Here is a 21,198-nt window from a genome sequence, read left to right on the forward strand (position 1 = left end):
AAATGTGGAATAAGCCATGGTCTCACCTTTTAAGGCGCTCGCACTATCTTAGAAGGTATGTGATAAGGACAAAAAGCAGGCGAGTTCTGTAAGTGTCTTAAGTGTCCAATTGAGAGAACAAAAGGAAAAGGGAAGGACACAGGAAGAAGTTCCACGACAGATGAGTGCAGAAGGTGGGACTTTCTACAGGCCAGCTGACCGGGCTTCTGCAGGAAGTCACCGGCATGGAACAGAAAGCCGGGAGGGTGCGCTTTAGACTGAAAAAGACACAGGATACGTAACGACCAAACATAACGTGCGGGTTCTGTCTGGATCTTGATTCAGACGAATCAACTTAAAATGGCACTTCTGAGGAGCATTGGGGATATCTAATTATGAAGCAGGTATTAGATGATACTAAAAGATAATCGTTAATTTTCTTAGGTGTGACACTGGCACCATGGCTGAGTGACAGAGTGTCCACATTTTCCGAGAGGCATTCTGAAATATGTAGGATAAAATGACGGGATGTCTGGAATTTGCTTTAAAATATTTTCGCCAAGAAAAGAAGGAGAAAGTGTAAAACAAATATGGCCCAATCTTGATAATTGTTGAAGCTGCATGATGGATACATTGGAGTTCATACTACTAAACTCTCTACTTTTGGGTATGTTTGCAAACTTTTATAATAAAACTTAAAAAAAAAAAACCCATATACAATTAAATGACCTGGGGGAAAAGCACAAGGTGATTAGGAAAGTCTTCCGGTAGGAAGTGGCATTTGGGAAAAACCTTGAATAACAGCAACAATTCTGACAGGCAGAGCTGGGGAAGGGGGAAAACTGTCTGCTAAAGAAACAGCATTTGCCAAGGTAAATAAGAGGAAATAAACCCACCCATATATGGTCAATTAATCTATGATAAGGAGGCAAGAATATACGACGCAGGAAAAATAGTCTCTTCAACAAATGGTGCTGGGAAAACTGGACAGCGACATGCACAAGAATGAAACCAGACCACTGCCTCCCACCACACACAAAAATAAACTCAAAATAGATTAAAGACATTCTCGAATGTAAGACCTGAAACCGTAAACCTCCTAGAAGAAAACATGGGCAGTAAGCTCTTTGGTATTGGTCTTAGCAATATTTTTTTGGACCTGTCTCCAAAAATAAACAAATGGGACTACCTCAAACTAAAAAGCTTTGGCACAAGAAAGGAAACCATCAATAAAATGAAAAGGCAACCATCAATAGAATGAATGGGAGAAGACATTTGCAAATCATATAACCAATAAGAGGTTAATATCCAAAAGATATAAAGAACTTATACAATTTGACATTAAAAAACTCAAACAACCCGATTAAAGAATGGACAGAAGACCTGAACAGCCATTCCTCCAAAGAAGACATACAGGTGGCCAACACACATGAAAAGATGCTCAACATCACTGATCAATACAGAAATGCAAATCAAAACCACAATGAGATGTCACCTCACACCTGTCAGAATGGCGATTATCAAAAAGACAAAAAATAACAAATGTTGGCGAGGATGTAGCGAAAAGGGACCCCCCCCCCATGTGCTGTTGATGGGAATATAAATTGGTGCAGCCTTTCTGGAAAAAAGTATAAAGATTCCTCAAAAAATTAAAACTAGAACTACCATACAATTCAGTAATTCCACTTCTGGGTATGTATCTGAATGAAACGAAAGAGTAACTCAAAAAAAGCACTCCAGTGTTCACTGAAACATTATTTACAGTAGCCAAGATATGGAAGCAATCTATGTGCCCATGGATAGATGAATGGATAAAGAAGAATGGAATACTACTCAGCATAGAAAGGAATGAAATAATGCCATTTGCAGCAACATGGATGGACCTAGAGAATATCATACTAAGTGAAGTCACACAGAGAAAGACAAATACCATATGGTATCACTTATATGTGAAATCTAAAAAAAATGATACATATGAACTTATATACAAAACATAAATAGACCCATCCAGACACAGAAAACAAACTTATGGTTACCAAAGGGGAAAGGGGGGGGGCAGGGATAAGTTAGGAGTTTGGGATTAGCAGATACACACTACTAAACTTGAAATAGATAAACAATAAGGACCTATGGTATAGCACAGGGAACTATATTCATTATCTTGTAATAGCCTATAAGGGAAAAGAATCTGCAGAAGAATATATACATGTATATATGTATAAGTGAATCACTTAGCTATACACCTGAAACTAACACAGCATTGTAAATCAACTATACTTCAATAAAAAAAAAAATTTAAAAAAGAGAACATGAAGGATTAAAACTTTTTGTGAGTTACTGAATTAACAGTAACTGTTTCCAGGAGTGTAAGTGTTATCCTTCTAATCACTAGGAGTAGCACGTGATAAATACAAAGAAAAGCCCTTAATAACGTTTTAACACCTTTCAAACTAACTTGAGTAAAAGACAATAATGTGCGAGACTTCATGAACTATAGAAGAACCAGCTTGAATCAAAAGACCCAGCACTTAATGCAGGGATGCAAATCGTCAAAAAAATATTTTTAAGCAAAAACCAAAGCTGTTTCTTGGTAGAATGAAGCCAAAATATATTTGTTCAACCTTAACTTCATCAAAGGGTTGCTTTTACTGATGAATTATGCCTGTAACTAAAACCATAAGGCTAGCACAGGTTTTTTTGAAATGAATTGCCACAAACCAAACACCTACCTACAGCTTAAGATAAGCGTGGTTTCTCGTCAAAATTGGTAAAACTCATTTTAGTGCATTGCAAGATGTGGCCTAGGAAATCTGACTTTCTAAATAAATTTTTTAAAATTCTACTCCCTCATTGACTCACTGCTAGCATGGCTTGTTGGCCCAGCTTCAGCACAGCTAAGGCCTCTCAGTCCCCCGCTGGCAGAACAATCTCTGTTCCAGCGCCTAGCATCTATTTTAAAAATTGATGTTTTACCTGTTTTTATGTTTTACCTCTGACTGTAAAATGACACATGCCAGGTGAAGAAAAACAGAAAAGCATAACGAGGAAAATAAAATTTCCATACTCCCCGCACCCACATACACCTCTCTGAGCCCAGCGTCTTTCTCCCGTCTTCTCCCCACGCGCCCGAGAGCAGCGCGCTCACTGAGTGTAGTCATAAAGCCTCTATCCCTCTGTCTCCCACTGTTCTCTTAATCTTGCTTCATGCACGCAGCTCTTCCACCCCTCGGTGAAAACTCAGAAAGGGGCCTTGAGTTTCCAGGTCCCTCCAGTCCTACGGCCACTTTAAGTGGCACACGTGGTCTTCATCCTCTGGGATCATTCTCAACACATTCAATTTGTTCCTAATTCAATCTAATCCAAGGCAAGACACGTTCAAGGGACTCCAGAACATCAGCGAACATGATTTGTTATCAAGGCACTCCGACTTCCTGTTTATCTTTGAACAGGGACCTGAGTCAGCGGGGTGGTCCTGGGGGGCCCCCCACACCCCAGCACCCCTGATGATGGCTGAGACGGGCGTGGATGTGGGGTGCTCCTGGCCTCCCCACACTAGTTCTTCCAGGTTACGCTCCTCTGGGAACACCCCTCCACGTTTGCCTTCCCCTTGCCCCCTTGTGTGCTGCTCTCCGCCAGCTGGATGCGGGGGTCACCTTCCCTCCCCCGCCCCCCATTCTGCAGAGAGCGGCACGTGGAAGAGAAGTCTCACTTTCACCCTGTGCTCATGCAACGGATTTGTATCAAAAGCCCGCTGTCCTCAACAGAACAATTGCCGAGATGCTGCAAGGGAGGGAAATTGGGCTGAGGGATGGATGGGTCTTGCCCTCACAGGGTAATTCTGATGACTTTTCCTATAACTCACGGATAAGACACACAGAAGATGAATAATAGGACAAAAAATAAACACCTCTTTATCCACTTCTTCTGGGTCTCCGAGGAGACTATTCTGTATTTATATGTCAGGTGGCGAGCAGTCTGGAGAAAACGATGTCTAACATTGCTTATACGCCACGCAGGAATAGTTCCGAAGACTTTGGAAAACGGCGTATTAAAATGCTTGCGGCACTGACACGAAGCCGGGCAGGGTTACACGCAGCCCCATCCTCCATGTGTAGTGACCGCCCTCGTCCATCTGACCAGCAAAGCCCAGACCAACATATAATTTCTGCTGTGCCATGGGGCTTCAGAAGGGTTGTGAGCAACAAAAACAGCCTTCTGCTTTCTCCCCAGCAAATGTAAATAGTGACCAAAATAGTACTAGAAAGTGAGCTGGGTTAGAGCTGGGACTAGATGGGACTCAGGGCTGTGCACCATGGAACTGGAATGAAACTTCGTTTATGCCAAAAATCACCTGTGCCAGGCTGAACCGGCTAATGCTGGCTCAGGAACGAGGTGAAAACTGGGCATAAAAACTAGGAAAGGCAGACTCAAGGCACAAAACACATGGGAAGGGACTTCCCTGGTGGTGCAGTGGATAAGAATCTGCCTACCAATGCAGGGAACACGGGTTCGAGCCCTGGTCCAGGAAGATCCCACATGCCGTGGAGCAACTCAGCCTGTGCGCCACAACTACTGAGCCTGAGCTCTAGAGCCCGCGAGCCACAACTACTGAGCTTGTGTGCCGCAACTACTGAAGCCCTTGCACCTACAGCCCGTGCTCCGCAACAAGAGAAGCCACTGCAATGAGAAGCCCGCACGCTGCAACGAAGAATAGCCCCTGCTCACCACAACTAGAGAAAGCCCACATATAGCAACAAAGACCGAATGCAGCCAAAAAAAGTAAAAATAAAAATCTTAAAAAGAAATTAAAAACAAACAAACACATGGGAAACACGTTCGAAGCATTCGCAGCCTAGTACACTGACAACACAAACCCCACTGCAATCTCCATACGTCAATCATTCTCACTTTTCCTGTGTTTTTTCTGGTTTCTGAACTTTATAGTAAGGTAGGTAGATGACATATGGCTCCCGAGTATTCTGGTCGCTTATGGAAACGCATAATGTAAGGTGGGAGTAGAGGATGGCTTTTCTAGCAGATAGTAGTGGTCTAGGGTGTTACCAGGTATGCAGACAATTAGAACCTGCTGATATAATTGAAATTATTACATAGCCTTCTGAAATTGCTGTTTTTATTTTGGGGAACCTCAAGTCCAAATCTGCAAAGGATACAAATTATATTAACTTTAGAAACAAAAACATAAGAAAACCTAAATATAGCCATTTAAGGAAAACCTATACTGTCTAAAGAACAATTTAGAAGTTATTTTAAGAGCCACGCCAAATTGTCGTGCTGCACGTTGGTTCCTGACAAAACAGGTCCAGGTGACGGCAGAATGCAAATACTCCATGAATACAGCCCATTTCCATCCCTTGAATCCTTTGAGAGCTATGATTTCCTGCAGGCCAAGTCAGTTTACTCTCCTTCTGCCCTAGGTTCCCCTCCAAGGAGCTGAAGGGCATGACACGCAAACTGCCTCTTCTCTCTAATTCTGGCCACTCTTCACGTGCGCACACGAGCTTCCCAGCCACGCTTGTAAAGGAGTCTGAATATCAGTTCTTCAAACCTTGAATATAATCTTCACCTAAGTTATGTAAAATCATCTTCTACCTTCTTCTCTCCAGAAAGGATTTGATTTTTCCCAAGACAATATGTCCCTTTGAACTTCAGTTTTCAAAAGTGAAAATTAGAGCAGGGACCAGACAGTTCCAACTCAGCTCTAACACCCCCTCCCAGCCCCCGCCCACGTCTCTCTGTGTCCCACACGTTCACATGCATACGTATGTACATATATATAGATATAAAAATATATATTTTCATTTCCCTCCCCACAGTGTAAATATGTGACCTCTTTAGGTAATTCTGTACATCACATCTAATTTTCTTGGGTTGTGATAACCCAACTAATCAAAGTGTACAAGAGCCAACAAACCATATATTTTACAATATTCGTGTTTGGGGGGAAGGTCTATGTAGCGTCCAAATTCTCACCACTGACTTGGCAATTACTGGCCCCCGATGTGAAGATGAACGCTACCTAACGGAATATGCGTCTGTCGGTTGACTCTTCTCCCTTCCCCTCTGGGCTCAGAGTGTGAGTGCGCAGCCCTGGCCGTCTCCCTCCCCGAACCCTACACTAATCGGCCACCTGTGTCCTTAGGCATATGCTCTGAGCTCCTCTCTTCCCTCTCCTCCGAAAACCTTAACTTCGCCTCCATTTTGTCAAATTAAGCAATCCCATATTCTGACCTGGTGAAAGACACAACATCATTAAAGATCTATATACATGGAAACAGTGGGTATATTTAGGCAATAAAAATCGTCCCCTCTGGAAGCTTCTGAGTAGGGGAGGGACATGATTCGGTCTGTTTAGACATGGGGCTGATTTATCTGCTCTAGGGACACACGGAAGAGCTGGACGGCACGGAGCAGGGAGACTCAGGAAGAGTCGGGAGAGAGAGGCAACAGGCGTAAGCCGGCTAGAAAGCAAAGGGTGAATGTGCGACGCAGGAACAGCAGACTGCGCCGGAGTCAAGGAAGGGACAAGGCAGCCGGGGAGCCGAGTACAACCGGGGTCACGCGCCGTGCGGGTGGGGAGAAAACACCCTGAGCTCTGGATTCTGAGAGCTCATCCCCACTGGGGTGTCAACTCAGGGGAAACTAGGGTCAAAGCAGTGATTCTTCTGCAGAGCGATCCGCGGTGAGTTTACTGAGGGAAAAAAATAGAGAAAAAAATCGCAGAGCACTGGTGCAGAATTTATATTCAGGGCTCCCGAAGAGAAAAGAAGAGCCAGTGAGTGCGACCGTAGAGGACACGTTAAGAGGAGTGTGGAGCCACGGCTTCACGACCAACAGCCTCCACCCCATCGTCAGCAACGTGACCTCGGTCACAAGGCCCAGCGCCAGCCCCACTCCCACGGCCAATACGGAAAACAAGTGGGCGGAAGTCGATCGTCTTTAAGAGTGTGCTTTTATGAGCTGGTGGATGTAATGCCAACTTCATTTCTCCCTTCAATATACATTGAACGCGTGCTCACTATTTGCCATATACTGAACTGGACGCTGGGAATCGAGCAAAGAACCAGAAAGGAACGCACGGGGAGAAAGAAGAGAACAGCACAGCCCTGCTCTCCAGCGGGTATAAGAGGCTGAGAGGGGAAAGTGGGCCAGGTGGCGGGTGGGAGGAGGGTACTCAGGGTCACGTCAAAGTTCGTATCTGGGGGAAGAGCTGAACCTGAAAAAGCTTATTGAACCCGTATGTGTATGAAATATTATATTGCACCATTGTGAGACCCAGTATCCACCATTTATTACAATGTTTCTGTTGGGAAACACGTTTCCGTTTGGGATGCAAGGGAGACATCTTCCTACAATAGCCTTGGTGGTGTGTGTAATCGATTCAAAATTTGGGGGCTAAGGGTGGGAGTGAAGAGTCGGGATCATGACACTATGATGAGAAAAACAATTCGAGAATACGAGGCCACAAACGGGCATTTCAGGGGATGATGTGATTCTGAGGGCCTTGCTGGGAACCGGATGGGGCAAGAGAGTTACGGCAAATGGCACACTGGGAGTCATGCTGCAATCCCAGGTCTGGATTCTAGAAATGATTAATATTGCCATAACTTTTCAGTTAAAAATGGCATTTATACCGACAGAAGCCAGTCTCTAAACAATGGTGCAAATAATTCAAGCCTGAAGACATTCTCATTTGCAATGACATTTATATTTACATGTTCCATTTTATTTAATTCCTAGAAAAATGCTAACCTTTATGACTGGGCTCCTGTTGGGAAATGTAATTTGCTCAGCTAAATAAATATGTATTATTGTAGGACTTCTGACTACACCACACTTAAAAGTCTTTACTATGAATTTTAAACCTTCCCCAGAAATAGCCTTTGAAAGGACGTCGTGTACCTCAGGCAAGTGGCCAGATGGGCAGCACACAGCTCACTCTCTCTCTCTAAACTGTAATGATCTCACAGATAGGAAGGCAGGTTAGTCCCAGAAGACAGAGAAAAACTCCAAAAAGACACTAGGAATAGAACAAAAATAAGGTTTTGAAACTAATCTGATGATTTTCAGAAATGCCATACTATGGTCACTGTACATAATTTTTATCCATTCTTTTGATTAGCGCTTTTTCGTCTCTGGCCTTTGAATCCTGGCTCTTCCTCCTGGCTCCAGGGCTTAACCTAAAGGCAGCCATTTGGAAGTACATATTCTCATGCAGTATCCCCCAGCGGAGGAGCTGTACTTTATAGATGCCATATGATAAACACAAAGCACTGCTTTGAAAACTTCTTTTTGGGTCAAATCTCTTTTTCCAGACTCTCTCGGCTTTCAAGTTTTAATTTTCCTGCACACCATTTCTTGGAAAACTAGTAGCTAGAGAATTTGTGCCCGATGAGGCATGGGTGGCTGAAGGTGAAAATGTTTCCAAGGGCCCCTGGCTTCTCGGCCAGGAAGAAATACGGGAAAAGAAGTAGAGAAGCTGATTGCTCTGTCTTGCCCACTGATGGGCACTTGGCAGGCAGACCTCAGAAGCATCTGAAGCAATCTCACTCTAAAAACTAAAGGGAACGATACAACTTTTTTGCCTGCAGGTATTTTTTTCTGACAACTTTTCTCTATTAATGTAAAATGTATCTATCTCAACTCTCAATACTTGACTAAGTGAATGTCCTGGAATGTTAAGGCGATATTTTGCTCTTTCTTAACTGGAAGTTGCATTTACCATTTTAATTTCGATCAAATACTTACTATTTTTCTCTAGAATATAATCAATGATTACGTTTTCGCAAAGCGCCTCCTTCAACTCATCCCATTAGGGAGACAGCCTCTTTTCACGGACCCCTTAATTTTAATGTCTATTTCATTAGCAGTTAAACATGTATTTGTATTAAATTCTATTGATTTCATTCTTGGGAGGAGTTAGCTGAACTTTTGGGGGGGCACATATTTCTTTATGTTTATTGATAAAACATTAACAAATGTCACGAAACAATCCAGCCTGAACATGCTGAAACAAAAAGTGGGGTAAATCTCCTAAGGAGAAGGGAAAGGAAATCCAGCTTTTCAGAACTTCTAGATGGTCTAGGGGTTGATGACTGAAAGAGGACAGACCAGAAAATGTTCTTATCTTGGGGTAAAACTGTAAGTATGATTGTTTTTTCAGCCCTAAAATTTTGTCAAGTGTTGCTGCATGAAAAATTCAGAGAGATGCTATGAATGATTTGCCCCAGAGAGATGTACAGAAAACAGGAAAGAGGAGGGACTGGGCGGGGGTGTGAGGGTGAGTCTGAGGACGTGCCCCAGACGCGTGGTGGAGAATATAAGGGTTCAGGGATGCTTCGGAAATTAAATCGCTTGCTTTCTCTGCATGAGTGTTGCCATAAATTTAAAACATTGATATAAAAGAACTTATTTACAAAACAGGAACAGACTCACAGATTCTGAAAACAGACTTACGGTCCCCAAAGGAGGGAAGCGTCAGGGGTGGGGAGGGATAAATTAGGAGTCTGGGATTAATATATACACACTACTATGTATGACATAGATGATCAACGAGGACCTGCTGCACAGCACAGGGGACTCTACTCAGTATTCTGTAATGACCTGTACGGGAAAAGAATCTGAAAAACAAATTTGTACCTGTAGAACTGAATCACTGTGCTGTACACCTAAAACCAGCACAACGTTGTAAGTCACCTATACGCCAATAACATTTTAAAAAAGTTTCTGAAGAAAGCAAAGTGCTTTCTGAGAGGCACTCTGTCTTCACCGATTCATACACGCCACACTCGAGTGGACGGACACTAGGCCTTTATCCGCCAGTGACCATCCGGCGGGCCGACACACGAGCGCTGCACGACCACGAGGTCTCGGCACCAGACTGGGCCCGGGGCTGTGGTGAGTGGCCCTCGTCCTGCTGGAGCCGAGCGCCCAGCGCAGAGGTGACGGCCGTCACCACGCCCGTGTGCCCACGGCCGGGAGAGAATCCGAGCCCACAAGGGGGCCGAAAGGGTGGAGCGGAAGGCAGTCCTGGGAGGCGGCCGTGGCCAGCGCAGTACTCCTCGGGGCAGAGGCGTCAGGTCGCAGAGGTAGCGGAGGAGCGAGGCTGGGGTGCCCGCGGGGCGGAGGCACGAGCTTGCCGAGGCAGTGGGTCGGGAGCCTCGCAAGCCTGGGGGAGCCCGGGACCCGGGGTGGGGGGGAAAGCCGGCGCTGGGTGCGCGGGAGAAGCGGCGGGAGGGCGAGCCTGCGGGCGACGCCGCTCAGCGTCAGGACACAGAGGACGCCCCCTGCGCGAGGGGAAGGGCCGAGCCAAGGGGACGCGAGGCCGGGCGACAGGCCGCCTGCGGCGACGAGCGACGAGCGGGAAGGAGGTGAGCGGGAAGGAGGTCGGGGCCGCTACCGCGTCCGGGAGCGCCTGGAAGGGGCCCGGGCACGCCTCGCAGTCTGGACGCGATGAGTTTCAGGTTCCTGCAGGCTACGCCGAGCTGTGTGTGGAGGACCAGGGCACTTGCAGAAAGGTCTGGAATGCAGTGAGACCGGGGACGTGGGGTAGGGACAGGACGCTCCACGTCCAGGCGGCAGTGGGGGCGGAGGCCGCGTGCGTCACCCGGCCGAACCAGAAAAGGGTGGAAGAGTTCCGGAGGATGGACGGGATTCGAGGGCAAGAGGGACACATAGGGCCGAGCGTCGGGTGCTGCAGGGGCCGCAGAGTGAGGGCAGGGGTCCGAGGGCTGAGCAACGAGGGCGCCGCCAGCAACACAAGGAGCGGTTTCCGTGAGGGGCAGGGACCCAAGTCAGCCTGTAAAGCGAGAGGAAGCGCGCGGGCGCGGAGCGCAGACAGCGGCTCGAGGGGCCGGGCTCGAGAGCGGGGATTCAGCGGGGCTCCATCCGAGCACCCCTCCACTGTCACTGGATCGGGTCTTTGAACTCATGATTGAACAGTTACATATACGTAGGACTTAGTAAATGGAAGCACTGTCCTAAATGCTGTTGGAGCAGTAATCATTTAATTCTCACAGCAATTCCTGCTCATCTTTTGTAACTTCCATTTTGTGAAATGAGGCAACTGGGGCCCAGAGAGCCCAGAGAGTAACGTGTTTGAGGTCCCACGGTTTCTGAACGGTAGAGCAGGATTTGAACCCAGGCAGTCTTGGCTCCAGAACCCACGTTATTAAGCCCTGTACGTCTCTGAAATGCAACACAGGCAAGCACATCTAAGAGGATGCTTTGAGCCTCAGAAAAATGAAACAGTGGGAACAAAAAGATGGGGTTTCGGGTAACACTTCACAGTTTGGCAAAGGTTGAAAAAATTACTCCAAGGGACCCCAGAGCCTGCCATTTTCAGTCCACTGTTAGCGTCCTTCCAGAAATAAAGAAGGCTGCTGTATTGACTTCGTTCACTGATCACTGGAATCATACAAATAAAGCCATCTGAACGACACGGATTCTCAAAATGATCGGTTTCCTCTTGGAAAACGAATTCTCCGGGCTTCTCACAAACCAATCGTGGTGTGTCTGCCGAAGCTCCACGTCTATGAGGCTGTGAGAGACCGTGATTCACCGTTTCCCTCCTTCGAAACGCTCTTTAAGTTAGGTAACGTGCTTTTAGAAAGTTGCTTTTCAAATCACGACCTCTATTCTAAATTGGCCTTAAACATGTTGATTCCAAGGACAACTAGTGATAATTGTGAAAAATCACAGCAAGCAACAAAGCCAACGACAGAAGGAAACGTTTCTCCAACCGTCCAAACAAGCAATGCCTTCGCCGAGCCCCAGTCTAAAAGCCAAAGGGAAGTTCTGCTTGAGTCACAGGAACCGCATCAGGTCGTGAGGAAGAGGCTTCGTCCATTTCGGCAGCTCACGTGTATTTTAAAGTAAAATACATTTTACTTTATTTCCATTCTCATGTGTGTTTGAATACATGGAGCACAAGGGCAAGACCAAAGACGTGGGAGCCTTGGGTTCGAGGCTTGAAGCTGCCAACAGCTACGTGAAAAGGACCGTGCACGTCCCCTCAGGTGGGCTCAGGATTTTTATCTGTGAGATGGGATGAGCATGGGAGGTGGGGGAGCCAGTTCTCTAAGAGTCTTTTCAACTTTAAGATACCATTGATCCATGAGGTATAGTGGGACTGCGATTTTAGCTGATATAAAACGCAAGTTTCACAGGAATCCACTATATTTAATACTCTGCTCATCAAACTTTGTTAAGAATAAAGGGAGGATGGAGGAGAACAGGAAGATGGTGAACTTGAGTGGAAAACTGCTATCAGAAGAAAAGAAATCGGAATAAAAACTCAGCTAGAGAAAAGGTGACTCAGGATCTGATAGACAAGACTGTTATTTGAAGTGACCAGCGCTCAGGATCAGTGTTAACGAAAAAGCACCAGGCCAAGAAGGGAAGGTGGACTTGCCAGCAAGGCTGAGACAGGGCCGCAGCAAATTTGCTCACGTGGCGGAAAGCCCGCTCTCTAGGCTGGGAGGGACTGCAGGTCAGGTGTACACCTCTGGCCTCTGCAGTTCAGCACAACTACCTCATAGTTCATCTTAGCTACACGTTGTGTTCAAGGAAGAAGACGTGCCTGGTCAGATGTAGAACACGAACCATCTTGTGAGGTTCGTCCTGAACTTGCTCCACATTCTAACAGGAGTCCAAACCGCTTCTGCATCCTTTTCCCCTGGGAGACGTGAACTGAAAACAAGGTGCTGTTTACTGAGTATATACCAAAGACGAAATCAGGCCAGACTCAGACTCTGTAAACAAGGATCTGCAGATACGATTTAAAAATAAAAGGAGGGGCTTCCCTGGTGGCTCAGTGGTTGGGAGTCCGCCTGCCAATGCAGCGTTCGAGCCCTGGTCCGGGAAGATCCCACGTACCATGGAGCAACTAAGCCCGTGCGCCACAACTACTGAGCCTGCGCTCTAGAGCCCATGAGCCACAACTACTGAGCCTGCCCGCCTAGAGCCCGTGCTCCGCAACAGGAGAGGCCACCGCAATGAGAAGCCCGTGCACTGCAGCGAAGAGCAGCCCCCGCTCGCCCCAATTAGAGAAAGCCCACACGCAGCAATGAAGACGCAACGCAGCCAAAAAAATAAATAAAAAATAAAAAATAAAATAAAAGGAAAGGAAACTAGATAAGCCAGCTTGGAAGATAGAAAAGTAAGTAAATATATCTCTCTGAGGAATACCGATATTCCTAATCAATATTCCAAATACTGCTAACATTTGAAATAGTTGGCTTTTTAAGCAACAATGAAATACTACTGACAAAAATGATTCACTGCAGGAGAACCAGCAAGTCCAACTGCGATCTGGTCTGAGCTTGCTAGGAAGACAAGTTCACCGGGAAGAACTTGAGAAGGACCCGGTTGCCTGGATGAGGAAATGCAGGCTAGCATCGCTTTTGAACTTGGAATGAATCTGCCCCAAGGAATGGCAAGAATATAAGATGGGAAAAGAGCAACGGGGAAGAAAAGAAAAAGTAACGCTGTTTCTAAGAACGCTGCTGCTTTGTTTCATGAACTAGTCTATTTGTTTTGGCTGCGACTAAACTCAAGAATGTTCTCTGCATATTTCACAGCGCAGTTTATACACATCAAAGGAACAATCTCTCCTTTCATCATTATTTACACATAAAAATAATGCAATTTGTGGTGCGTGTAAGATGTTACTTCTTAAAAACCTCTCGAGTCTAATTTATTAATTGCTTGAGATTTAAAGTTAAACAAGGGTGAGATGCAAATCATATGTTACTCTGGAATATTTTACCACCAAATCTTGGTTTATTAATGAGACGCTGAGCAGCCATGTGAATATTTATTTAGGTGGTTAGAGGGCTTTCTGAAGGGTCCTGGAGCAAGTGACAGAAACATAAAAGCAAAAGGGTCCTGCCTCTCAAAAAACATGGGGGCAGTGTCTTTGTTTTTAATTCTACTCTTTCCTCTGTGCTTCCAACATTAAAGCATTCCTGTAACCCACCAACCAACCCAGATCTCTTCGCTCCAAACCTCTACTTTTAGCTGCTACTACTGCTGCTATGATAGCAAAAGACTCCTATTGACATCCCTGGAAATGACATTTTGGTCTTTTTTGATGGCATGACAGCATCACATGAACTTTTTCCAATTATATGCATTTGGAAAATATAATCTATATATAAAAACTAGGTTTATCGTCATTAATTTATTGATTTGATTTGGCGCAGTGGTTGAGAGTCCGCCTGCCGATGCGGGGAACATGGGTTCGTGCCCCGGTCCGGGAAGATCCCACATGCTGCGGAGCGGCTGGGCCCGTGAGCCATGGCCGCTGAGCCTGCGCGTCCGGAGCCTGTGCTCCGCAGCGGGAGAGGCCACAACAGTGAGAGGCCTGCATACCGCAAAAAAAAAAAAAAAAAAAAAGGGTACCTGTATCTCAGCCTGTACGTGTCAGTGTAGGATCATGTAAACCACAGTAACAAATACGTATGAATCACTCCCCCTCTTCCACGGTGGCCCAACCTTGAAGCTGCTGGTCCCACCCCTGAAGACACCACCAGCTCTACTCCTCAGGCCCCTAAATTACCGTCTATGTCTCCCCTCCCCACTTCCTGCTCTAGATGCTAAGTCCTTCCTGGTCCTTCAAGTGAGATGAGCTCATCTAATTGTTGGGAAGAAAGTCTCTGATGAAACAATTTCACATTACAGCATGAACTTCTTCAAATGGTTGAAGGTGTTAACACATCAAGGATCTCTGCATCTTCAGAGAGGAGTTTGCTAACCCAAAGGCTTAGGTATCTGATTGTGTGTGTGTGTGTGTGTGTGTGTATCCCTTCTTTTAACTGCAGGCTTGGTGCTAATGTGCTTAAAGCTGCCTTAAAATACAATAACAGACATAAAATTCAGCATATAATAATTCGAGATTATATTCTTTAAGTCAACTAAGTCTTTATTTTTGGGTGCCCAGTACTGTGGGTGCGATGCAGAAACCAGAAACAAGAAGAGGATCACTAAGCATTAATGGCAGAACCTCATGAAAGTATAAGGCTCCCCAGGGACCGGGGCAGTCAGAGAAACTCCCCAGAGGAGGCAGGGAGGGCCCTGAGATGGCCTTGGTGACCTCAACAAGGCTGAGGACAGACGAAGAGGCTGCAGTGAGCACGAGTGAAGGCAGGACGCGGCACTGCCGTGAACCTGAGCACAGCGAGAAGTCCAGCTTGGCTAGAACAGAACATACATGCTGAGGAATGCTGAGAAACCTGGACGGGCTCTGAAAGCCGGGCGCAAGAGAGTGACCTTGTCGTTAAAAGAGATCCTTTAAATTCAGTTTAGTAATATGACATTGTAAGAAATGAAAATATCATCAGAAGACATAAAATGAAAAATAAAAAGTCCTATTTCTCCAAAATAACCAGTTACCCATGTCTGAGATGCATTCCGGCAACTTTAGATGTACACAGCATTCTGCATTCGTTTCACTTACTAATGTCGGCAATCCTGTCTCACTTTCACAGAGGTCTACTTCATTCTTTTAAAATGGCCTCATACTATTTCATTGCTTGCATGGACCGTAATTTATTTTCCCCTAGCTTTTTGCTCAAATGGCGCTACAAAGATATTGTAGAGCCTGGCAACTATGTCCACGGGACACATTCCTATGAGTGGAACCAAAGGTTCAAAGGTTCTGTGCACTTGAAGTGGCAGCACATTCCCCCACACTGACCTCCGAAGAGGCTGCACGGATTTAAACCTCCAGTAACGCTGCTGCATCACGGGCTGGTTTTTCAGGTTCAAAATTTATGCCCATCAAGTGGCAGCCAGGCCCTTCCGAACTTTGCAGTTTCGTTACATCTTTAAATGAGGAATGAGAATAAGCGCGCTTTCCCATATTTACTGGGTATTACTTTTTGTCTGTGAGTTCTGTGTTCATATCCTTTGCTCTTTTGGTCCACTGGCTGGTTAGTGTTTTTGTATTGATTTCTAAGCACTCTTTGTACGGCAGGGAAATCGGTGATTTAAGATTTCTCTGGCAGAGTTCTTCATGCTGGACCGGAGCTGAGAGTTTTTGGCAGGGACACCAGCTGAGGGAGACTGTTTTAAATCAATCGCAAGTTGAGAAGGGCTCTGAACAGGGTCCTATCAGAGGAATAAGAAATACATTTTAGGACTCTGGTGATACACTTGAGATAAACGGGGATGAAGGAAAGAAAGGACAAAGACGGGCCCAAAGTTTCTAACAGGAAACAGAAAGACTGGGGGTAACCCTGATAGACTGCAAAGAAGAGCCAATTTGGAAGGGAAGATGCTAACTGCATGTTGCAATTACTGAGTGTGAAACAGTGGAGCCTTCTCCGAAAGAAGACGATTTACAGGCAGTGGGAGACGCGCGGCCCAACCAGGAATCAGGCAAGGGGTCTGGGAAGCATCTCCATAGAAGTGACAGCTCAAGTCACAGGGGAGATGAGCTCACTGTGCGGGAAAAAGGAGAAGCAAAGCCCAGGACACGGACTTAAGGACACCCACGAGGAGGGAGAGAGACCAGCAGAGGAGACAAGCCAAGAGAAGAGTGAGTTTCTACAGCAGGGGTGAGCAAACAGTGGCCAGTGGGCCGTATCTGCCACCTGGCCCATCTTCCTAAATAAAGTTTTATTGGAACATAGCCTCGCCCACTTGTTGATCAAATGTCTAAGGCTGCTTCCACACCACAACAGCAAGAGCTGGGTAGTTGTGACAGAGACCTTATGGCCCACAAAACCTAGAATATTTACTATCCAGCCCTTTTACAGAAAAAGTTTTCCAAGCCTTGCTCTAGAAGGAACGTTGGTCAATTCGGTCAAACGCTGCATGGAGTTGGAGGATGATTAGAAGTGGGGAAACAGCACCCAGTTTAGACAAGAGTTAGCAGGTTACTTTGAAGACTGTGGCATTGGGATTAGAAAAGGGGCTTTAAGGGAACATTTGGTAGAGTTGACGCATATGCGTCAGAGAGAGCAGAGCACGAGGTTGGTGGGTAGCTAGAAAGCGTACCAAGAAGGGTGGTGAAACGCAGTCCATCCACCCATCTGTCCTTACACCCCTTGTATTGGGAAGGCAGACGGTCCTCATGACCAGGGGGACCAGCGCTGGAAGCAGGGGGAGGGGACCATGGCAGCTGAAGGCTGGTGAAAGTTTAATAACGCTGGGAAAAGCTGGCTCTCAAGAAGCATTTGCAGCAGTGTGCCCCGATTTCCACGGTGCACGTGCCCCAGCTGGCAGTACTCCTGGTAATGTACCAACAGGCTCCTTCAAGCCAGCACACCAACTGGGTGATGCTGTCACCAGCGCCGAGGCCTAGGGAGACATGAGCAGCGTGTGGAATCCTTTCCCAGGAAGTCCTGGGAAGCAAGAGGTAATGTCATGGCAGGTGGAAGGAAAAGGCACGAACTTCAATACTGGGAAGTGGTGACAGAGAGGCTGGCTGAGTCACCAGGCACGGAACAGGAGCTCAGCTTCTGCCAGAGGGAAAGAGCCATTTGTGGTGAGACATGGCCAGATTTTTAAAATAAAATTACCTTAATATATTAAATCACTATCAAGTCTTCTAATAATTAGGGTCCTATATAACCCAGCGCTTCTGCATATACACATGTATGTAAACGTATACAACTGCCTGTATAAACACGCACGTGTACGCGGTAATCATTCCGTCACTGTAGGTGTTGCTGCCCACGCAATGATGAAATTATATATTTCAGTCCATCATACAGACATTGAAATGGCTTCTGATACAGTTCAGAATTATTAAAGATGAAAATATTTCCAAATAGTTATTGTTAATTTTTTATACATTAAAGAACCTGAGCGATACACCTATATTCCAATGTCTGATTAGCCGAAGCCATTCGTATTCTGGACGGGGCGGTAATTAAACTAACCGCGCAGAGTCGCCTAGTGACTCTACTCCTGAAGGGAGTGCCGTCCGCGCCGCCAGGGCGGGAGGAACCTGTCTCACCTGCACGCCTTCAGTCGCCCCCACTCAGTCACGCGCTCAGCCATCCACAGCCCTACTCCGTTCCTTAGTACACACAGGCGAGGTCCCAGGGGCTAAAGGCATTTTTCGTAGTGCTTGAAGGTTTTTTTCCCACTGAACAAATAATCTTCAACTGGTCTTTAAATAAAACAAAAATCTGCCAGAGAGCAGACCTGGAGGAAGGCGGGGGCAGAGCACCTGGGGGGCCGTGCATCTCTTCTCTGCTCACGCACTGCCATTGCGCCTCCTTGCCCTAGCAGCAGGGTCATAGTACACGGCCTCACTGTATCCAAGCCCGTCTTCTGCAGTACCCTTCCTGGACAATGGCACTCATGCTTTATGCTGCCGTGACTGAATGGCTGTCTTCCTTTCTGAGTGAGCAGGCAAGCCTTCTTGGGTGGGATGGAAAATACATCTCTCTTCTTAGCGTTATTCATTCCGATTCTGCACCCTCCACGCCCTTAGGACGTGCAGGCAGGGGGGACGACAATTAAATAACGAGCGAGCGGGTCCCAAACAAAGCCATGTGATGCTAGGCACTGAGCTTCCTCTGTTTCCCAACGCTCCTGAAACCCCACAATGAGGTCTGTAATTTTATTCTTTGAGAAATGGATTCCTGTAAGCTTTTAGCACAGTGAGAATTGCCCAATCTTATGAAATGTTCTTTTTTCCCTCCCTCAAGCCCTTCGGGTAACACAGACCAGATTTCTAGATGTCCTACTGGCAGCCGACCTTTTCTCGTGAACTCTAGTCAGTGGCCAAGGGAGAGGAGCGTCCGTGCTTTAGAATCTCTTTTCTGGGCCTGCAAGCAAAAATTTGATGACATTTCTCCTTGATATGAAACCTCTGCTCGGACATCTGGCTTCACAGTGAGGGACTTTCAATACACCAGCTTCAAAGAAAGGGCTCAGCCGTGGTGGGGCACGGTGCCGGGGGAGTGTCCCGGTCTTCCCGTACAACTATTTCTATCAGTTTCCCCCCCATGAACTTCTGGGAGTTCAGCAGAGAGCAGTCACTGCCGAGCAGATGACTTGGCTTTGGGGTACAGCCTGGTGGGACCTCCCACTGGAGTGCTGGAGTACAGAAATTATGTGTAAACAAGGTGTAGGGTATTTTATTAGAGTCTGCCTATTGGGCAAAATATATTACTGTTACCGCAAGCCAGTTACTTCTGCATATCTGCTATAGCATCACAAAATATTTACAAGTTTGCTGCCATCAATTAAATGAGAATAAAGTGACATGATTAGTTTCCAGAGCCTTGATTTATGTGGTAACATCATTCAGTTACTCAGTATATTTCTAGAACTTCCACTAAGCCATGAACTTCAATAAGTGATTGCTCTCAAGAGGCTGAGAGTCTACTTGGTGATAAAGAGAAAGAATCAAATACAGGTCACAATCTCCTCTTCTCAGTCCCCAAATCCTCCTCAAATCATGAACTGTTTTTGAAAGGCTGCGGTTAACTTGTGAAGCAACAAAACCTGACTGACGCTGTGAGGGTGTTCAGAGTTCCTATTTGTCCCGTTTGGGGGATTCACATGCACCACTCTGCACGTGAGTCTGGGTGCAGCGTGTTGTCCCAGACCCACCTGGAGATAAAGACAAGCACTATGCCACCTCCCTAGACCTGCAGACGCTGATTTGCAAAACACATTCTAGGTTTTGGATAAGGGGTTGGGGACCACCATTACAGTGCAGAGAAAACTTCAGTAGAGGAAGGAGCAAAGCTGGCATGGGCTTCTCACTCAGACACCTCACAGAAAGATGACATTGAAATCTTAAGAGAAAGGACTCTACAGGGAGCTCGTGTGATCACAGAGAGCGTGAAGGTTGAGGGCTGGCTGTTGATACAGTGGAGAGAAGGGCCACATCTAGACAAGTGGTTCTCAAAGTTTTGGGTCTCTGGACCCCTTTACACTCTTAAAAAATCAAAAACCCCGAAGAGGTTTTGTTTATGTGGGTTATATCTACTGATATTCACTATATTAGAAATTAAAATTAACAACTATTAAAACATTTATGTATTAATTCATTTAAAAATACCAGTAATAAACCCATTATGTATGAACCTAAACATATATTTTAAAAATAAAAGTAACTACTTTTCCAAAGCAAGAAAAAATTAGCGAGGAGCGTGGCTGTGTTTTATACTTTTGCAAATCTTTAACGCCTGGCTTAGTAGAAGGAGCTCGGTTCTCATCTCTGCTTCTGCATTCAGTCTCTTACGAGACGTTGCTTTGGCTGAAGTATAGGAAGACAATCTAGTCTCACATGGGTAAGCAGTTGAAAAGGGAGGGGTCCTTTAGTAACCTTTCAGAAGACTGTGGATATTCCTTGTGACTACATCAAAAATTGACAAGCGGTAGTTTCTTAAAAATGTTATTAGCTGCCATGTGGAATCTGAAACTCTGTCAGTAAACTCCGTGTACTGTGAACATTAAAATGCACTGGTCCACTTTGTTTTTTGAGTGCGTCTTTCACCTATGCGTGATTCTGTAACAAGAGTGATTTGGAAAACACTGGTTCAGAGTTTTATAAAAATCTTCCAAATGTTGATACACTTCACTAATTCTTCCCTGTTTCTTCCCGTGCACATCATTAGTAATACCACTGATCTCATCGGAAAAGTCTTCAAGTACTGGGAAGCTGTCAAGCTTGCAGTGATGGTATAAGTTTTCCAAATTCCTAATTTTTGCTTGAAAGCTCAAATTTTATCATTAGCAACAATATAGTCAGTTGCTATCCTTGAAGCATCAGACGCACTTCCTTCATTTTCAAGAAAACCTCTGCCAGGCAGTCAGAACAGAATATGCGGAGTTTGCCTTTCAATCGTCCTTCCAAGTGGCTAGAGTTCAGCTCACACTCAAACAAATGCAGAACTGCTTCTCCTCAAGACAACCATCCTACTTCAGTATGCAGCAGGAGTGCTTTATGTGTACTTCCTATTAATATTAGAAGATGTGTTCTCAGGGCTTGGGATTTAATAAAATTAATACTATGTGTTTCAGTTTTTCTTAAAGCACAAGTATGTGGTGGTGAAGAAAATGACTACCCATACAGTTCAGTGTCAATGCCATGTCTCATGATCAAACGCCAGCAGCTTTATCCTCCACTGCTTTTATACCATCAGTGCAAATGTGAACACAGTGAAAAAGGCATCTGATGTCTTTGTCCTATTATGAAAGCAGTTTTGACCTGGTGGAGCCCCTGAAAAG

The 21,198-nt window shown here is 45.7% G+C and overlaps 1 protein-coding gene across 19 annotated transcripts in view; it reads right to left on the reverse strand.

Annotated features, from left to right (window-relative positions):
- Positions 1 to 21,198, reverse strand: part of CEP112 (centrosomal protein 112) — a 422,023-nt gene that overhangs the window by 55,585 nt on the left and 345,240 nt on the right. Inside the window, exons 24-25 of one of the 19 annotated variants that reach the window (XM_067714860.1) lie at positions 17,244 to 17,345; positions 15,002 to 16,107 (exon numbers count right to left, since the gene is read on the reverse strand). The exons of the other annotated variants lie outside the window; for them this stretch is intronic. Coding sequence (XP_067570961.1) covers positions 17,286 to 17,345 — 60 coding nt within the window. The 3' untranslated portion in view covers positions 15,002 to 16,107; positions 17,244 to 17,285. Of the gene's footprint in view, positions 1 to 15,001; positions 16,108 to 17,243; positions 17,346 to 21,198 lie in introns of those variants that run through there. 19 annotated transcript variants of the gene reach the window in all.

This window comes from Pseudorca crassidens, chromosome 19 (genome assembly GCF_039906515.1).
Source record: "Pseudorca crassidens isolate mPseCra1 chromosome 19, mPseCra1.hap1, whole genome shotgun sequence".
Classification (NCBI taxonomy): domain Eukaryota; kingdom Metazoa; phylum Chordata; class Mammalia; order Artiodactyla; family Delphinidae; genus Pseudorca; species Pseudorca crassidens.